Source organism: Drosophila serrata, unplaced genomic scaffold (genome assembly GCF_035046125.1).
Source record: "Drosophila serrata isolate PLE 108 unplaced genomic scaffold, ASM3504612v1 contig_275, whole genome shotgun sequence".
Taxonomy (NCBI): domain Eukaryota; kingdom Metazoa; phylum Arthropoda; class Insecta; order Diptera; family Drosophilidae; genus Drosophila; species Drosophila serrata.
Genome location: NW_028257173.1, coordinates 3,532,444 through 3,550,302, shown reverse-complemented (window position 1 = coordinate 3,550,302; position 17,859 = coordinate 3,532,444). Strand labels below are relative to the sequence as shown.

At 37.4% G+C, this 17,859-nt stretch overlaps 3 protein-coding genes across 7 annotated transcripts in view; 2 read left to right on the top strand and 1 right to left on the bottom strand.

The window, feature by feature from the left end:
* Positions 1 to 17,859, top strand: part of kek1 (leucine-rich repeat, immunoglobulin-like domain-containing kekkon 1 protein) — a 199,118-nt gene that overhangs the window by 1,138 nt on the left and 180,121 nt on the right. The window lies entirely within an intron of this gene.
* Positions 1 to 17,859, top strand: part of Yip1d1 (Yip1 domain-containing 1) — a 224,753-nt gene that overhangs the window by 38,628 nt on the left and 168,266 nt on the right. The window lies entirely within an intron of this gene.
* On the bottom strand, positions 4,805 to 8,098 carry LOC110183947 (uncharacterized). Its single transcript, XM_020952308.2, has 2 exons — positions 7,403 to 8,098; positions 4,805 to 7,295 (listed from the first exon to the last, which is right to left on the bottom strand). The coding sequence occupies exons 1-2, from the start codon at positions 7,556 to 7,558 to the stop codon at positions 6,603 to 6,605; spliced, it is 849 nt and encodes a 282-aa protein (XP_020807967.2). The 5' UTR covers positions 7,559 to 8,098; the 3' UTR covers positions 4,805 to 6,602.

Sequence of the window (17,859 nt, the reverse complement as noted above, 5' to 3'; positions counted from 1 at the left end):
AAAATATTTACATTCCTTAAATCAATATTTATTAAAATGACAATTATTTCCAAAAATCTAAGTTTAAAAAACTCATAACTCAGTTAAAAATGCATTAATTTTAATTCGGGAAGCTTTCCTGTGTTAGTTTTTTTTAGGTTTTTAAATCTACATACTTAATCTAAAATTTAAAAATATTCATATATTTGGCAATTTTTACAAATTTTAACGATGTAACCCCTTATAAAATGTTAAAAATTTTCAAAAATTTATTTTTCTTCCAAACATGGATAGTTTGTCTTGACAGTTGATGCTGATTAAGAATATATACGATTTATAGGGTCGGAAATGACTTCTTCACGAGTTATAAGTTTCTGACTAAAATTATTATACACTGAAGGCTATAAAGGGTCCGAATAATGTATTATTAAAAACTAAGTGTAATTCAGGTTTGAAAATTAACAATTTTTAAAGGGTATCGGAAAAATATACGACTAAAACACTAATTGGAATCTGAGTAACCTAAAGAGGAAACCGGAAACATAAAGTAGGTATGACAAGGAAAATAGAACAGAAACAGAACTGAGGAAAACTATATTCAAATTTAAAAGCAAAGCAAAAATGTATGTAATATTAACAAAGGAATAGGGAAAAATTAGGTTACATAATTTTCTAATTATTTTTTTTTATATATGAGTAAACTTGATTAGTACTGAAAGAATATTTCTTAAAACGTAACATGATTTAAAGTTGGAATTTATTTTTCGTTGTGTGTTTCCTTTATTTAAATTCCGATTACAATTTGTCCTTAGTGCACCTCCACTCCCAGATTGATTCTACTAAATTTTCGTATTGCAGTCAGCAAAAGTGGCATCTACATCGCAAAACCCAGCTTACAAAGTAGTCAAACAGTCAAAGAGTCGTTGGTTTGTTCAGATGCTATAGATAAGGATATAGCAGGAGGGGTGCTCAGAATTCTCAGGCTCTCACTTGCTTTTTGCATAACTTATAAATCGATGACGTTGGCAGGCGAGAGCGCATCTCGAGTCCGGGACATTTGCATAATAAGGCAGCAGCAGCAGCAGCAACAGCAGCAGCAACAGCAGCAGCAACAGCAGCAGCAACATCAGCAGCAGCAGCAGTATCCAAGCAGCATTGCATGCAGCATGAAGAGTAGTTGCCTGCGATTCAGTGGCGGGGATTCCCCTTCTCGACTACGGTGCAGATGTGTGAGATGTACTACCACACCGAGTGTTTTGGATTCTGTGTCAAAATGGCGCAGAAAAATGCTCGAGTGGAGCTGCTGACTGCAGAGCGCCAAAGTGGAATGAATTTGACACGTCGATGCTGAGATATGTCAGAGACCCGCAACACTCACACACACCCCCACACACACATTTTCGCAGCCACTTCATAGGATTTTCTCGGTGGGTGTAAGTGGTGTGTCCTGGTTAAAAATCCTTTCCATGTTAGTTGGGGAATTAAGCATGGAAATTTGGGCCACAAAAAATTAGATATTTCAATTTTGTATAAGAAAAATAGGTGGCCAAGCTGCTGTTTATTGAGTGTAAAAATAGTTATTTTAGGGTATTTTAATTTTAGTCAGAAGCTTGAAAGGAAGTGAAGGATTCGTTTTTAACCCTATAAATCATATATATTCTTGATCAGCATGAAAAGAGGAATCGATCTAGCCTTGTTTGGACAAAACAAATTTTAGTACATTTTTTCAGATTTTTATAAGGGGTTACATCGTTAAAATTTTCAAATATTGGCAAAAATGTAATATTTTTAACTGAGTATGCAGCTTTATAAACCTAATAAAAACTAACACAGGAAAGCATTCCGATTGAAAATTAATGAATTTTTGACTGAGTTATGATCTACAGAAGGTAAAGAAATTTCTGGTTCCTAAAGTTAGAATCCTTTCTTATTTTATAATAAATTTTTTTGTTTAAATATAAGCTTAAGAAAATATTTGGATACCGAATTACATTTGTTAGTGTTTTAAGTTCCTTTTTCTTTACTATTATTTTTAACGCTTGGCTAATCTTTTCCTGCGGAATATCTGCATATCATCTGGATATATTCGCATGTATGATAACTTTATTTTCGTGCATAGATATTTGGATAGAGCTCTAGGGCTTTTTCCATTCCGTTTCTCTAGATATGGATAACTGTATACATTAAGTCATAACTTCATTTGTCTGCCATGGGCATTCATTTAGTTTATGTTTGTGCATTTCGCGTATCTCTCTCTCGCCCTCCCGCTCACTTCATCTCGATAAATTCATTTGGGTCTTGTTAGGGAACGCCGCCTGGTCGAAGGTTCCGAACCGACGGCACACCACTGGCTAATCTTGTTGCGCATTGCCATAATTTTCAATTTACATGCACCCAGTGAGTTCCACCCACACTCCCAGCCAGTTCGCCCATCCGCGTCCTCATCCTCGTCCTACTCTGCCGGAACGGGAGCTATTCCGGCTATCCGAGTCTGTCCGGGCGTTATATTGGTCACAATAAATTGACTGCAATGGCCCCGACCGTGTGTCTGTCTTTAATCGGGTGTGAGGGTATGTACACTGGGGGAAAATATTAACAAAAATGTCATAGAAAAAATATATATTATCAGTTTATAATTCCAGTTCCATATACTTTTTTAGCTTGGTGTATGAACTGTGTTTTGTTTTCTTATCAAACTGATTATAGGGGTTTCTTATCAACTACATACATATATGAGCTTATCTAAATTATCATTTATTATAGAAATATATATACCTTCTTGCATCATAGAAAAGTGGTTAAAAAATATATGTGTAAATACTGATAATTAATATAAACATTTTTGGTTATTTAAACAAATCAATATTTGAAATAGGGATTAAACAGGTTGCTTAAACAATTTGTTTTGCTTTGACCACAAAAAACTAAACCGAATTCCGACTTGGGAAAATTTTAGAGCACTCTTAGAAACAACTTTACGTTAATAAATCCTAACAAATTTAATAAAAAGTTGCTTATTTAAGAAGGCAAAATATTTATTTTGAATTTAATATTCTTGGAGATTTATTTTGGGAATTTTTAGAGCACTCTTAGAAACAACTTTACGTAAATAAATTCGAAACATTTTTAATAAAATTTTGCTTACTTAAGAAGGCAAAATATGTATTTTGAATTTAAGATCCTTGGAGATTTATTTCCATATTATTTTGTAAAAATTTTAAATAAATATATAAAAGTACCATAAGCTATTGTTTCCCCTGAAACCACTATATTTTTTCTGCTTGTGCATTTATCGAGCATGACCGTCGTTGGCCTTCGCTTCCATTCGCTTGATTATGGCATCGTCCTGCCTCGTCCTGCTGCCTGCTGCCTGCCATTACACTGCAGTTGCATTAGGCGCCATCGAGGCGCCGGCAAAGTGCAACATTTCGATGGGCCCCATCAACGTGGGCGCATCATTTGTCCTCCATTCCGGCGTGCCTAATCATTGACACATTCATTGATGCATTCGAGCGCATTCTGGCATATTTACGAGCTGTCCTAATTGTCCGCCAGCATGCCGCATCTCGCAATTAGATCCTTAATTGTAAAGGTTAGTTACCAGCTTTTAGGGTTTTTATTACCAGAACTAAAGTTTAAATAATTATTTAATGGAAATTTAACTTTCTTTTTCAAAACCTGGCAAAGATCTTTGAAATTTCGCGAATCGTTTCTCCACCAGTGAGTTTTTATGCCTCTTGGCAGAAAAGTCCTGCTGCATTTTACCACAACAAACAAAGCCAAAGATTTAGCATAACAGCAAAGAAGCCAAGCAGCAGGAGATGTAGTGAAAAAGAAGGATCCCAGCACACAGGACGAAATGCTAAAGGAGCACAGGACGAAGCCAAGCCTTTTGGTCCCCCTTAAGCAGTAAACTTTTTCATATGCTATCCTCCTCATACACCCATAAAGTCAGGCTGGAAAACTAATTTGCAAGAACATTGAAAATCCCTTAAAATTTCAGCAAAACTTACAAAGCATTAAAAGTTGCAAATAAAGGGGAATATTTTTGGAAAAATAATTTAAATCTTTTAAATATTCAAAGAGAAATAATAATCTATAACATATAGTAATTAAATTTTATAAATGCTTTCTTGTGTTTCGTGTAAAATAAAAACTTTAAGACTTCATATTTCCTAATTACCCATATTAGCTGGCATTTTATGGTTTTCCTAATACTTTATTTGTTTTACTTTTTTTTAGACCCCCCAAAAACTAAAGTTCAAAAACTAAAACTATAAACGCAAATTGTAGAGCTTCTTGCCAACTCGCTCGCACTTGCTTATGGCTCCCCAGTGGGTGGCAGTATGTGTGTGACCCCTGTGACCCCTCTCTGATATCCTGATATCCAGGATACCCCGCTCCTGCTTCGGCAACTTGTGTGCAACTTGTGTGTGCTGCACATTTCAACTTAACTGAATTATTAGCCGACTTGTGTGAATTATGATCTCTTAGTGCTGATACACCAGGCCACACACGGCAACGCTTCGTATCCTTCCGCTCCTGCGGAGGCCCTCCATCCTGAGTCCTTGGGTCTCTCTTTCTCCCTCACTCTCCTTTCTGTGAACTCTCCCCCAAAAGCTTTCGAATGCACACCCCTTGTGTTGCACTCTCAGCCACTTTCGTTAATGCATTTGCCCAGTGGCCATGTGGGATTCTTGTTGCTTCTGCTGCTCAGGCAATTTTCCAAAAACAATAAGAGAAGCTGCAAATACGCATCGTACTTATATATGCACTCAAAGAAAAATAAGAGGGTTTTGGGTAAATAAAAAGGAGATTAAGATTAAAATTAAAATATATAACTTGAAGAATATTCCGTTTCATGTAAAAGTTATATATATAAGGAAAGTAGGAGGAGGTCAAAGATTGGTTAGTTACTCTATTAATCTTTTTGAGAATATAGATCATTTCTCTTTAAATGCTTTCCCTATATTAAGAACATTAAGTTCTTGTATATTATATTAAATTTGTTCTGTGCATTAAAGTAGAATATAATTTCATCTGCTGACTGCTAACTCACCTTACAGCCAAAAAGTTACTCGAAAGTCAGATACAAAAGACTGAGACGAAAATAGTGTCCTTTGGAGTCCAAGATGAAGACTGGGCCTACAGTTCCTCATATATTCATGTTGATGTTATTGGCCCTTGCAGTTATGCTGCTGCAGGCAATGCAGATCCCCAAGGATCTGGTTTAACATATATATTCCTTCCAGTATAAGTCATCACAGAAAGTGAGGGGAAAATCTAGAAAAGAAAGAAAAAGAAAATGTTATACCAAGCCATGATGCTTATGACTTTAAACAAAATTTGTAACTTATCAACTTTAAATTGAAATTTCTATCTTTAACAAGAAATTGAAGTTGTTTAAAAAACACCCCTTCAAAACATTATTAAATTATGTGTATCTAGGCTAAAAAAGGGTGCTTTATTTTCCGATTTAAATTCTTTATTTATTTTCTCTTGTCATGGTTTATAGTCTTTAAGTTGTTATTTGGAAAAACTATTTATGCCTTGGCATGCTCCTAGAATATCTCTGGGAAAAATCCACAGGGCTGACTGTGAGGCAAAGGCTTTTAGGACCAGACGAACTTTACTTAACCCCGACCTCGATTGTCCGAGGTTGAGCCTTGCCCGGGTCGCCGACTATTCTCCAGTTGGTTGAAAATGATTTATGACGCTGGTCTGAGGGATTAGCATATGAATCCAAACAAAGCTGCTTGTCCTTGCCGGATCCTTTGCCTTCACATCCCCTGTCCATCTCTCTCTCTCTCTCTCTTGGTGCTGCTCCGACTAAGCCAGTTTCCGTTTTGTTTGCTTAGGCTGGAAAATGGACAAGATTTTGGCTAAAATCGAACCGGAAATGGCTTAAGCAAACTCTTATAAATTTGTGTGTGTGTGTATCCGAAGCTGTGTGTGTGTGTGTCCGTGTGTGCGTGTTGGGTCAGGACCTGCAGTATGCGTAATTAACCTTTGACACGGCAGGTTGGTCCTGTCCTACATCTCCGTCGCCTTCTCTGGCATATTCATATTTCACTTACCGTTTTGGCAATTAGTCCACTGCAGGTGTGTGTGCCAAAAGGGTCAAGAGGGGAGGGGCCAACAGCTTCAATTGATCTCCGGAACCTTCGAGAACTTGGCTCCGATTCTCTCTGTAATTATGTTTTCTTTAATCTGTGCTCCATGCTCCATCTGTCTGTCCGCCCGGGAATATGTCCAGCATAATCTCTTACTAAGCAGATGCAAAGTAATATTTGAGGCTTTCCAAAGGTAATTTAAAGATAACTACTTATATCTAGGTGGGCCTCTAAGGGGTCTCTGTGTGCATTAGATATGTTAAGCTAGATGGGATTTGCAGTGACCTGAATATCCTGTAAAAGGGATTACAGCTAGGGCACAAGGAACATACGGATATATCAGAAACTGTGGCAGCTTTTACATATTAATTAATTTTCAAAAATAAAGAGGAGATCTCTTTAACATTTCTTCAAGTTCTTTGGGTCTGAATTATCTGTTTTTAATGCTTAACAAAAAAAGAAAATCTATATAAACAAAAGAGATATCGAGTATAGGATCCGCTGCTTAGGTTAATGATGTCCATGGTCATGTTCGCTGCTCTGTTTGTGGGACTTGTGCCACTTTTTCTTGTGCTCCTCGCCGCCCTTCTTGCCGTGCTCCTTCTTGTGGCCCCACTTTTTGGCCTCCTCGTGCTTCTTCTTGTGACCTTTGTGACCCTTCTTCTTGTGTCCCTTCTTGCTGTGACCCTTTTTGCCGTAGTGCTCCTCATGGCCACCCTTCTTGTGGCCGCCCTTCTTGAAGCTGCTGCCTTTTTTGTGCTTTTTGCCCTCCTCAAAGCCGCCATGCTTCTCCTCGCCACCTTCATCGTGATCCTCGTCGTAGAACTTCTTCTCCTTCTTGTTCTCGTCCAGCTTGTGGACATGGTGTTTGCCCTTGATGGAATGTCCTTTTTTATAGGATCCATGATCCTCGAACTCGCTGCCTTTTTCGCCTTTGGAGCCCTTTTTCTTCTTTTTGTGATGAGCCTCGGAGTGTTTGTGCTTCTTCTCGTGACCTTCCTCACCGCCATGCTCGCCCTTCTTGCCCTCCTTGTCATGGTGTCCTTTCTCGCCCTTCTCCTCGTGCTCCTCGTGCTTGTGACCCTTTTTGCCCTTGCCGCCATGCTTCTTGAAGTGCTCGCTGTGATGCTCCTCTCCGGACTCCTCCTCGCCGCCCTCCGAGTGCTCTTCATGCTTGGAGGCAGCCACCAGCTGATCGGGTTCCTGGAAAATCAAAGAAGGATTAAACCAAAGGTTCTATATTTATAACTCTTTAAAAACTCTCAATTCTTAAAGACTTTTATTTATGCAAAATGTTGCAGTTCTCTTACCTGTTCTTTCTTTTGGCTGTAATACGGTTGAAAATCCTCAAAGTCCTGGCCAAGCAGCAGCGAGCTTATGGCCATGGCCCTATCCGGCGTTGAGTGGAGACCCAAAGCGCCGGCCAGAAGCCCAAGCAGCGTTATCACTTGCCACATTGGCCACATGGCCGCGATGCCACTGCAGCTGCTGCTCTGGTGCAACGACTGGAATCCTAGCTCCTCCTGGCTTCTCCTCTCTTTTAGGTCCGTCACGGTAATCTCTGGAATTTCTAGTGCGGCTGCCACGCCCGCTTGTAGTCGTCTACTGGTTTCGCCTCGAGGCTTCCAAGCCTTTTATCCACACTCTCCGCTCTCTGTGCCGGCTTTGGAGTTGCAGCTTGTGGCTGATTTGCCAACTTTTCCGACCATTTTTTGCCACCACTCTATACCAGATTTTGGTCTCGGTGTATTGCATTTGATAAGAGGTATAAGGTATTTCAAAGGGATTATGATTGGAAATGGAATTTTGCTATAAATTAATCAATTAAATGCCATATACTATAGGATAGGTGTCTTTACATAGTAAGTAATCAATGTTTACCTTAAAGACTGGTTATTTAAGGGTTCATTTTGTCTTGTAAATTGTATTCTTTATTAAATTTAAAACCAAGTTAAGGTATTTTACAGTCACTGTATACCTTCAGTCCATTCTTTTCCTTTTTTCTCCTATAGATTTGGTTTTTGTTCGGTTGTTTTTCCCATGTTTCAATCGCCTCTAAGTGCATAACGTTGTCCCAAACTAGAAAAAACCCTTCGTACTGACCAACTTCTTGCGGTTTTGGGAGGTTTTTCTTGCTACTGGCTGTTGCAGTTTGCTGTTGGCCAAAAACAAGCGACTTTTGTTATGCTGCACATTGCAAAATGGCAAAACCGAATCCAGTTTCGTACAGCAAATAATGCCCAAGTGGCACAGTGGGCCTTATTGGCTTCCGATTGCTTAAATTCAGCGAGAGTCAAATGATGGATTTGGTACGAGACAAATTCCCCTCGACTCCTTCGCCCAATTAGCCATCAATCATGAGGATTGCCGTTTGCTTGTTTGATTTTCAACTTAATTAATAATTTACTGACCACTTGTGAGTGTCTTGTATGCGGTTGATTGATAACAACCAAGGGGATTTGGCCACAACATCGGTTGAGTGATAAGAAGAGGAGGGGTTTTTTGGGGAGGGGGAACGTAATAGAGAACCAGCAGATATGTCAAAATATATTTGGGTTTTCCGGGTTTCTAAGATGTATGTGTTATGTTTCCATGATATGGTTTTGTTTAATAAAATGTGACATTTATTTATTGTGTTAAATTGGGAATAAAAAAATCATAAATGATATTAAATGGTAAGCTAGATATTTCATTAAAACTTTGTTCTTCTTTATATTTAAATTTCTATTTATCTTATTCTTATATATTTTTATTTTTCCTTTTACTTTTCTCAGTATCATTATCTTGGCAAGTGTCTCCACCAATAAATTACTTTATCATTTATTTTCCCCTGTTTAAACTTCATTAGCTTACCCCACTCACCCAATATGAACCCCTTTTCTCTTAAGGCCACATCATCACCTTAAGAGCTGTACCCTTTAACCCTCATCATCCTCTCTGTTGTTTACCTTTCCTCCCCAAAGGTTTCTACCAAGTTATCGCTTAATTTTTGGTTACCCCAATCATAGGGCTTCATTAACATTATAAAGTGTTTATATATTCTGTATTTAGTGCCCAAGTTTATTTTTCTACTTCATTTCAACTCTAATTTTAATGTTTAAGGATTTTGCTACTGAACTATATAACCTATTAAAATAAATAGGAATTATTTAGAGTGGGAAATTAATTCAATTATTGATGTAGACTTACAAAAAAGTAAACCAAAAATAAGTTCTCATTTAAGAAAAAACATTACTCTTATTCCCATTTGTTCTTTAATGGTGACCTATTTTTTTGAAGTACTTACTCTGGGGCATGTTCCCGGAGTTTGCCCCTGATCGCTTCTCAAGTCACGTGGACACCTTGTCGTATTTATGCGCCCGATGCGTCGCTATAAAGTTGCCCAGTTGCGTTATAAATACACGTCTTAAAGATATTTCTTCCGAATTTCTTTATCCTTTTTTTATATCTTTTTTTTTAACCGCCGACTCTGTTTATCCGTGGCTTTTTGGCCATTTCTCTTGGCCATCTTTGGAGGCCATACCTGGTCACAGGAAATGCATTTTAAATGTCGGCGGCGGCATAAATAAAACGTTAATGTTGCGGGGCGGCGAATGCAGGACGAATTTGGAGGACGATGCGTTGCCTTGCCATGCCGTGCCGTGCCATGCCTTTTGCCTTTTGCCTTTGCCTTAATTTATGAGCCGCGGCAACAAGGACAAACGAGGAATTTCATTCGATTTCGCATTTCGATTCCATTCGATTCGATTTGGGCGAAAATTCCGTCTCCGTTTCCGTTCCACCGCCTCTGGCGCCATGGCAAAAGTTTGACAGCCACTTGGCACCTTCGGAACTTTTTCTAGCCATTCCCATTTCCATTCCCATTCCCATTCCAAATCTATATCCCATTCCAGCTTTTTGCTCCACTCCACTCCACTTGAATGCTCCAAACTGTCCCCAGTTCCCCGGCTGCTTTCGCATTCACACAAAGTTCAGTAGTTGGCCAAAAGTCACTTGGCATGCATATAAATTGTCAGCCATTAAATTTGCATTGACATTTTGGCCGTGTTTTTTAACCCGCCGCCACCCAGTGACGGCATGCGGACCGAACACCCCACCCCCCTCCCTGTAGAGCCGAGAGAAAAACCCCTTTGGAAAAACCTATGGAGAACCCCTCCGGATTTAGCCGGGTGATTTATCTATGCACTCTTTGATTGCATGGAGCTGCGAGCATTGAGGGCAAATTTTCTCGACGACTCGACGAGTTTTGTTTGCCATGTTTCGGTGCTTGTTTTTATTGAATTTCCTGAATTAATTTGCCAACATCAGGCAGAGGCACATATACAGCACAAAAAAAATGTATATAAACTAGATGAAAAGTTGACGAGAAGAACGATGTGATGAATACCCTACAAATATATTAATAATCCCAATAATAAATTACCTTAAAATATATTAATAATAGTAATTAGTATAGAAATTATATCCACATTTTTACAACCCTTAAAGATTCTTCTTCTGACATTTAGATTATTTAAAGACTCACTTAAATGTTATATTTCTCGTACAATTATAAATACTAACCACTTCTACCACCAATCTTAGTTTTTAACTAATTTTTTATTGATTAGTTTCATACATAAAGTATAAATCCCATATAAAACCATCTCTGATTAATAAACACTCCCTCAGAAAGTGTACTCTAGGATCTAAAGAATGCGAAAAAAGTCACTAGCTAAAACAAGAAATAGAAAAAAAATAGTCTGTGGAACGTTGATTAAACTTGGCTTGGCATTGACATGAGCCGAGGAGTTGCATCCACTCCACAGATTCAATCTCGGTCCGGATATCTTTTCAGGTTGGCCGGCAATTAGCCTAATACCCAAGGACCTCGTGGCATCCTCGTTTGGCTTTTAGCCTTATTGAGTCCAGCCAGCAGCAGAGTCATCTGCCCCATGTGTCCCCCAATCATAATCAGAGAAAAAAGGCTCCTCCTAAACACTACCACCTCCACTCGTATTTCAAGAAGGGGGGACTCTTTTCTTTTTTCGTTGGGATTTATGTAATCACAGGGTTTGGGAGGAAAAACCAAGAGGTGGGTATAAGGGTATTGAGCAAAGGCTTAATTGTGAATCTTGGCCTGGAAGTGTGGGATTTCCCCCATCAAAAGAAGTCTCGAATTATTATCGAAGATAATCAATTCATTTGCCAGGACATCTCTTGGTAATTTATTTGCCTGAGTAGCAAAAACTTGTGTCCTCATTTGGTTTACGCTTTTTGTGGAGATGAGCTACGAACAGTTTTTGTTAAAGATTTCTTTGAGAAATTTCATGTTTAAATTCATTCCTTTAAATTCAGTTCACTAAACATTTCAATATTTCATCAAATATACCATATTCCGGACCTAAGGTTCATTTATTTCCCTTTTGGAAAAGATTTCTGGCATTAATGCTTCCGCCGGCTTTAAATTTCTCCATCATTTGCATCTGCTTTTAATTTTTGAACTGTGAATTAAATTTCCTTTGCTTCACTTGATTTTCTTCCGGCTTGTTACCTCAGAAACTGACAGGTGCCAAAGGTCAACTAGCCGAAAGGTGAAAGCATTTCCGTTAAATGTTATTTACCCGAAAGCGATTTCAAATGTTTCGCAAACGCAGCCACACAGCCACAGGATCCCTTTTATAATAGCTTCCTCTACTTCCTGTTTTTCCCTGCCTTCCCCCCTCAAGACATTTAACGTTGCAGCCTTTAGTCAGCCACGTTTATTTATTGCAACGCTTTTGACAAACTTTAAAACATCGCCGCTAAAACTTTGATCGCATAGAAGGCGATGTGGAAAACTGGAAACCCCCGAAAGGAGCATCTTTTGCAGTGAGAGTAATTGGGGGGGTTTAAATGTGATATATTCAATTTTTATAAAGGTATTTCTTATTTTTGAAATATTTAGTAACTTTCCGAAATAGTAATTTGTATGAAATCTTCCTAAGAAAGTAAATATATTTTAAAGCTTCAGTCTTTTGCTTAATATTTTCTTTGATCACAAATGTATATTTTCTTTATATATATATTATTAATATGTATATATTTCTTAAAGTGTACGTCTCTCCCATGAGCACGTGCCGGCTTTGCTTGAGTCTCCTTTGTCCGCCTCCGCCTCCGCCTCGAGCTGCACCTTGGCTATGGATTCTGTTCGCTGAATGCTTCTTGCCGCTCCTTGCGGCAAATGCAGCGTGACACCCGCGGCTTTTTCACTCACTCACTCACCTGTGTGTATGTGTGTGGTTCCCCCTCTATTGAAATGTGGGTCGCCGGGGCTGACTGTCAGGTGTACAAACGAGGGGGGAGTGCAAAGGGGTTTTCACCTCAGCGCAACATTTCAAAATTCAATAAAAAATCTTTTGTTTTCGTACGCGAGCATTGAAAACTTTGAGCCAAGGTTTGCCTGGCTTTTCCGTGGGGCAACATGACTTACCGTTGCGGCGACTTACACCCCAGGTAGCAGCAGCCACGCCCCCTTTTTTCTGTACTTCCCCCTACCTTTGGCTCTGCTTGTGGTAGATTTTGCACGTACGCTGCATTTTTACGCTTCGCATTTTTAGCAACAATTTCAGCATCAGCTTCTGCGGCTGCTGTTGCTTCTTCTTAGCGTGTGTAGGAGTGTGTGAGAGTGTGTGTGAGAGTGTGTGTGAGAGTGTGTGTGCGAGTGTGTGTGGTTGTGGGGTAGAGGCAACGGGGGCGTGGCACGTGTCTGTACAATTTTAAATGATTTGCTGAGACTGCACAAGGGGAAAAATTGGGGCAAAAGGTAGGAGAAATAAAGGTTGATTAAGTAATTTAAATCGGGAAATTTAAAGATTTAAAAGAAATATAATAAAACCTTAAAAGAATTTTTAAAAATTTAATTTGAAATAATTTAAGATTAATATATAAAATGATATATAAAATATGATATATAAAATAAATCAATGAGAAGGAAATACTTTAACATAAGATTTAATTCTATATGAAGCTTTCTTTGAATTTATTTGAGAAGTTTTAAATATAAATACTAAGATTATCTCCTTTATTATTTATATACGTATTAATAGATATATGTACGTATTTATATATATAATAAATAATATATATTCTCAATATAATTTAAATACTAATTTTCTCTTGGTGTTGCTTGGTTGTTATTTAATTCGAAGTTTTCATTAAAACCGAGCCCAGACTGAATGGAGATTTTGTGGCAGCTTTAAACCTTTTCCTTATATCCTTCTTTATCAATCGATAAGAGCAACAAAAACTTGTGGAATAAAGCTAATTAATTCACATCCTGGCAGCAAAAGGGGAAGTCGCGACCAACACGGCGTATGAGCAATTTGTCTGACTGCCTTTCCCTGTTTCCATGGCCAGGTGTCATAGCAGACATACCTGAAATAACTTTGTTGTTTTATAGCTACCCAAAAAAAGGAAAATATACAAAAATATTGGGGTTGATCCAGCATATTAAAGGGATTTTCGTGTTTTGCTTACTCTGGGGAAAAAGTTTTTAGGAATTTTGCAAAATCCGAGCTTGGGCGTCGAGTGTTTTATAGCTGTCAGATTTGGTTAAAGGATTTTCAAATAATTCCTATAAGAGGGGTTTTATTTAAATTGAAGTATATTCTTTAAGTAACTAAAAAAGAGATATATATACTATTGAAACTGTGTAAATATATAGAAAAGTGCTAAATTTGAATATCTGTGAAGATTTATGCTAAATAAGCTCTTGTCCCAACCATCAACTGACTGAATTCAAATCATCGGATTACTTCGATCAGAGCCATATTTTTCGATTCCGCATGCATAAGCCAAGTTTATGACGGCTCCCTGGCACATGGCAAATATCTCACATTGTTTCGACACCTGAGATAGATTCCCAAATTGAATGCAGGATTTCGAAAGGACGTTCGGTCGTTCGAATACATTGACAGGCGACGGAGGCTAAATTATGCGATGCAGTGGGAAAGCACTACCTCTGTCTCTTACATATACACAGCAGCAGCTTATTTCCCACCCGATTTTCCACACAATTTTTCCAACTCCCCAAAGCCTCTCTCGTGTGTGTGTGTGGGTTCAGCGGTTTTTCCTACCTTTTATTCTTTATGTGTATTGATTTGAAATGAATCTCCGTGTAAGCGAGGCCAAGCGCAGAATCCGCTTCAGAATTGGAATCAGCAGCACTTTTCCAACTGGAATCTAGCCACTGCCACGCCCCCAGAAAACGCCGCCCAATTGAACATTTTAGCGCAACAAATTGCAATGTTTCAATGCCCTGACAATGGTTATACTACATTCCTTTGGGTAGCTTTTAAGGGTTTCAATTATTATTTAATATTATTTTAAAAGCTTTAATTATATTCTTATTAAAATAATAAATCATTTACAATGATATATATATTGTTTTCCGAGAGAAAGGCCTCATAAATTGATTTAAATTTAGTTATTTAAAGCATTATATTTCCCTAATTTATTTCATAAATAAATTTTATGAAATTTATTAGTAAGTTGTACGATTCGGTGCTACATTTTCACAGTTTTATTTTCAACTTTTGCAAATTTTTCACTCACCAGCTTTTTGGCGTCTGTTTTTCTTTATTTTTATTTTTGCCGATACTCCTGTCTCTGGCACTGTTTCTGTTACTGGTTGCCATTTCCGCTCCTGGTTCATGGCTCCGACTTTGGCTTTGGCATATAACTTACTGTCATATTTTCATCTAGCTATGGTTCCGCTTTGTTCAGCCATATTTCCCTCTGCTCCTGAAATCCAATCCCCTTCGCCGAGTTGTTCTCTTTGTTATTATTGTGCGCTAGCCCGCCCTTCTATTGAATGCTTCTTTCGTATTAAAAGTTTCATTCTTTTCTGCATGCTGCTTTTTGTTCTTTGGGGGATCCCCCATCCTCTTGATTTGAAGGGGAATGAAATGCTCTTCTGGATTTTGTTAACTTTGTTATTTTTGCTGTTGTTTGGGGATACTGGTGGTTGCTTCTGGTGGTGCTGCTGCTGCTTGGCGCTATTCAATTTTCAATAAAATATGTAAATTTATACCGCATTCTGTTGTCCTCCTTGTGCTCTCTCATCTTTTTCCTTCTCCTCTGTCCTCTTTGGACCATGGTCGGGGTTTTTGGTCCTGGTCCAGGACTCTACTCTTAATGCACTCGAGAAATAAATGTTATCGATCAATTGGTCGCATTTTCTTTGTTTAATAATTCGAATAGGAGACGGAAAAGAAATCATGCTTATATTTTGTATGTTAAAGCCTTTAAAATGTAAGTAATTAATGATCAAAGCTATTTTGTAGCTTACTTAATTTTTGAAAGGAATATAGAAAACTTTCTTGGTGGGGTTTATATTAAAATGCTTACTTCTTATCCTGGAAAATATGTTGACTTAAAACTACTCCATTTTGCTCGGCGTCTCTTTCAAGCTGTTATATAAATAATCAAAGTAAAACCTCAGTAAATATAATTTAAAAATAAAAATTGGAATCACTACTTTATTATTTATTTATATTTTTTCAAGTGTTGGCTCTTATCTCAGCCGTTTCTCATCGGCCACATTTGATAGCTCCAAGTTATGGCCATTGCTGGCCCTCTCCCTTCCCTTACTTCCTGTCTGCACAGTCTCCACTCTGTGTGTGTCCCTGTCTGCCACTAAGCAGTGAAGTATGTTATTAATTTGTAATTTGTTTATGGTTATTTGTGCACAAATCAAAGGCCAGAGATTGTAACTTTAAAGTAGTCGATGCAAAGAGCTTACCCAGAGGATAACTTTGCGCGGATGCTTCTCAGAAGGGCAAAAGTTATGGTAGAGACTGGGGAAAATTATTTTGAATATTTAAGTGGAATTATCCCATGATAAACTCGCTGAAATTGAGTCGAAAATTGACTTGGTATGTCGTTTGGAAAATAGCTTTGCTTCTTTAGCCACATTTTTTCTAGGATTAACTTTTACGAATAGCAATTTTTGCTAAGTTATCTCACAAACAAGTTTTGAATGTTAAAATATGGTTTTTATGTGCAAAATAAATTTTACGTAGTAGTTTTCTATTTGTTTGTTCAACACTTTAACGATTTGTATTTTTAAATTTGCAAAACAAATCAATCAGAGTGATTTTCATTTAAGCATTGTCATTGAATAACACGAAATCTTATTTATCTAGTGAATATATTTCATATTGACTCATCTCTGTTTGTGTAGAGAGTTTAAGGATATTTGGTTGTACTCTATCATTTAAGAGTATATTCCTTAATTTTATTAAATATTTATTGTAAATGTGGTGTTCTGTTTGATAGGTAAATAAATGCAAAACTTATTGATTTTAGGTATATCAAGCATACATTTTAAAGTCATAAATAAATAGTAGAATAATAGAATATTCTCGGCCTCCTTTATTTATTTTCCCATTTATTTGAGGGCATTCTCCCATTCGAAGTAAGCTAAATAATGCAATTTCCTTAATTTTCACTTTGATTCTGTTTCTATTTGCTGTTAACTGGTCCGAAGAATATAATCAATCATTAAACTTCAATAGTCACAGCACCCGTTTTTCCCTCCATTCAGCTCGCTAAGCAAATCAAATCAAAGGAAATAAATGTTGTGCGAGGATGGTGGTTATTGTTTGACTTTTGCATTTTTCAACACAAAAAGTCAACAATAAAAAGCAGCCATATGAACAGCAACAATTCACTCCACTCATTCGCATTCATTGTCATTTTTCAGTGTGTGTGCCTGTGTATTTATTCATGCATTTGTTTGCTTTCTGACGCTTGCTTCCGAAAAATTATGTGCAAACAAAGTTGAATTAAAACAGACAAAAAAACAAAAAAAAAAGAAGTACAAAAAAGAAAGAAAAAGGAGAGTAAAATTGTCAAATAAGCCCAAACTCAAACAAAAGCGAGATGCGACGGAAGAGCGCCCAAATAAATGACACAACAGCAAAAAATAAAAAAAGAAGAGATTCTAAAATGTAAAAAAATATAATACATAAGGAGAAAAATATACCGAAAAACAATAAACACTCGCCCACAAAAGGGAATTTAATTGCCTGTCCTTTACCAAAAAGAGAAAGAACGAATAAAGGTCCTTTTTAGCCATTGTTGTTGTTGCTTTTGTCAATGTTAATTTTATTGCACGCGGGGCACAAGTTCATAAATAAGTGCGAGTGCGAGTACCAGTCTTTGTCTCGTATCCGCTAGATACAGGACCATGCCCCATGACTTGCAAAAAGGCAAGCCCTCCACTCAAGTTGGCCTAAAAAAAAGTTAATTAGAATGTTCCTCCATCATAATGCATGGCCCCTCAGCAGCCCACCAAAAAAAGGAGAAATAAAATAAATATATACGAATTAAGTCGACCATAAAATATCGGTTTTTAGTGTTAAGAAAAAGTGTAGCATACTTAATTGGGTTTGGGTGCAGAGGACATTCCTAAGGGTCTCTTAAGGTTACAAATATAAATAAGCAAGACAAAGGTTTAATAACTAAGTAATCCATATATTTATAAATAAGCTCGCTTAAAATATTTTCAAAATATTTTCCCTATATTCCTTACAAAGTTAAAAGCAAAACCAATATACCCTTGTGTTCTATGAATGACAGGTATAAATAAAACAAAAAAATAAACAGAAGCCGAGCAGACAAAGTTGCAGGCAGTAAATTAGATTAACAACGGCAGTAGCAACAACAACATCAACAATAAAACCAACAAATGTTGACAAAACAAACGCAACAAGCAATTAAAAATGTAAAATTTTGAAGCTCT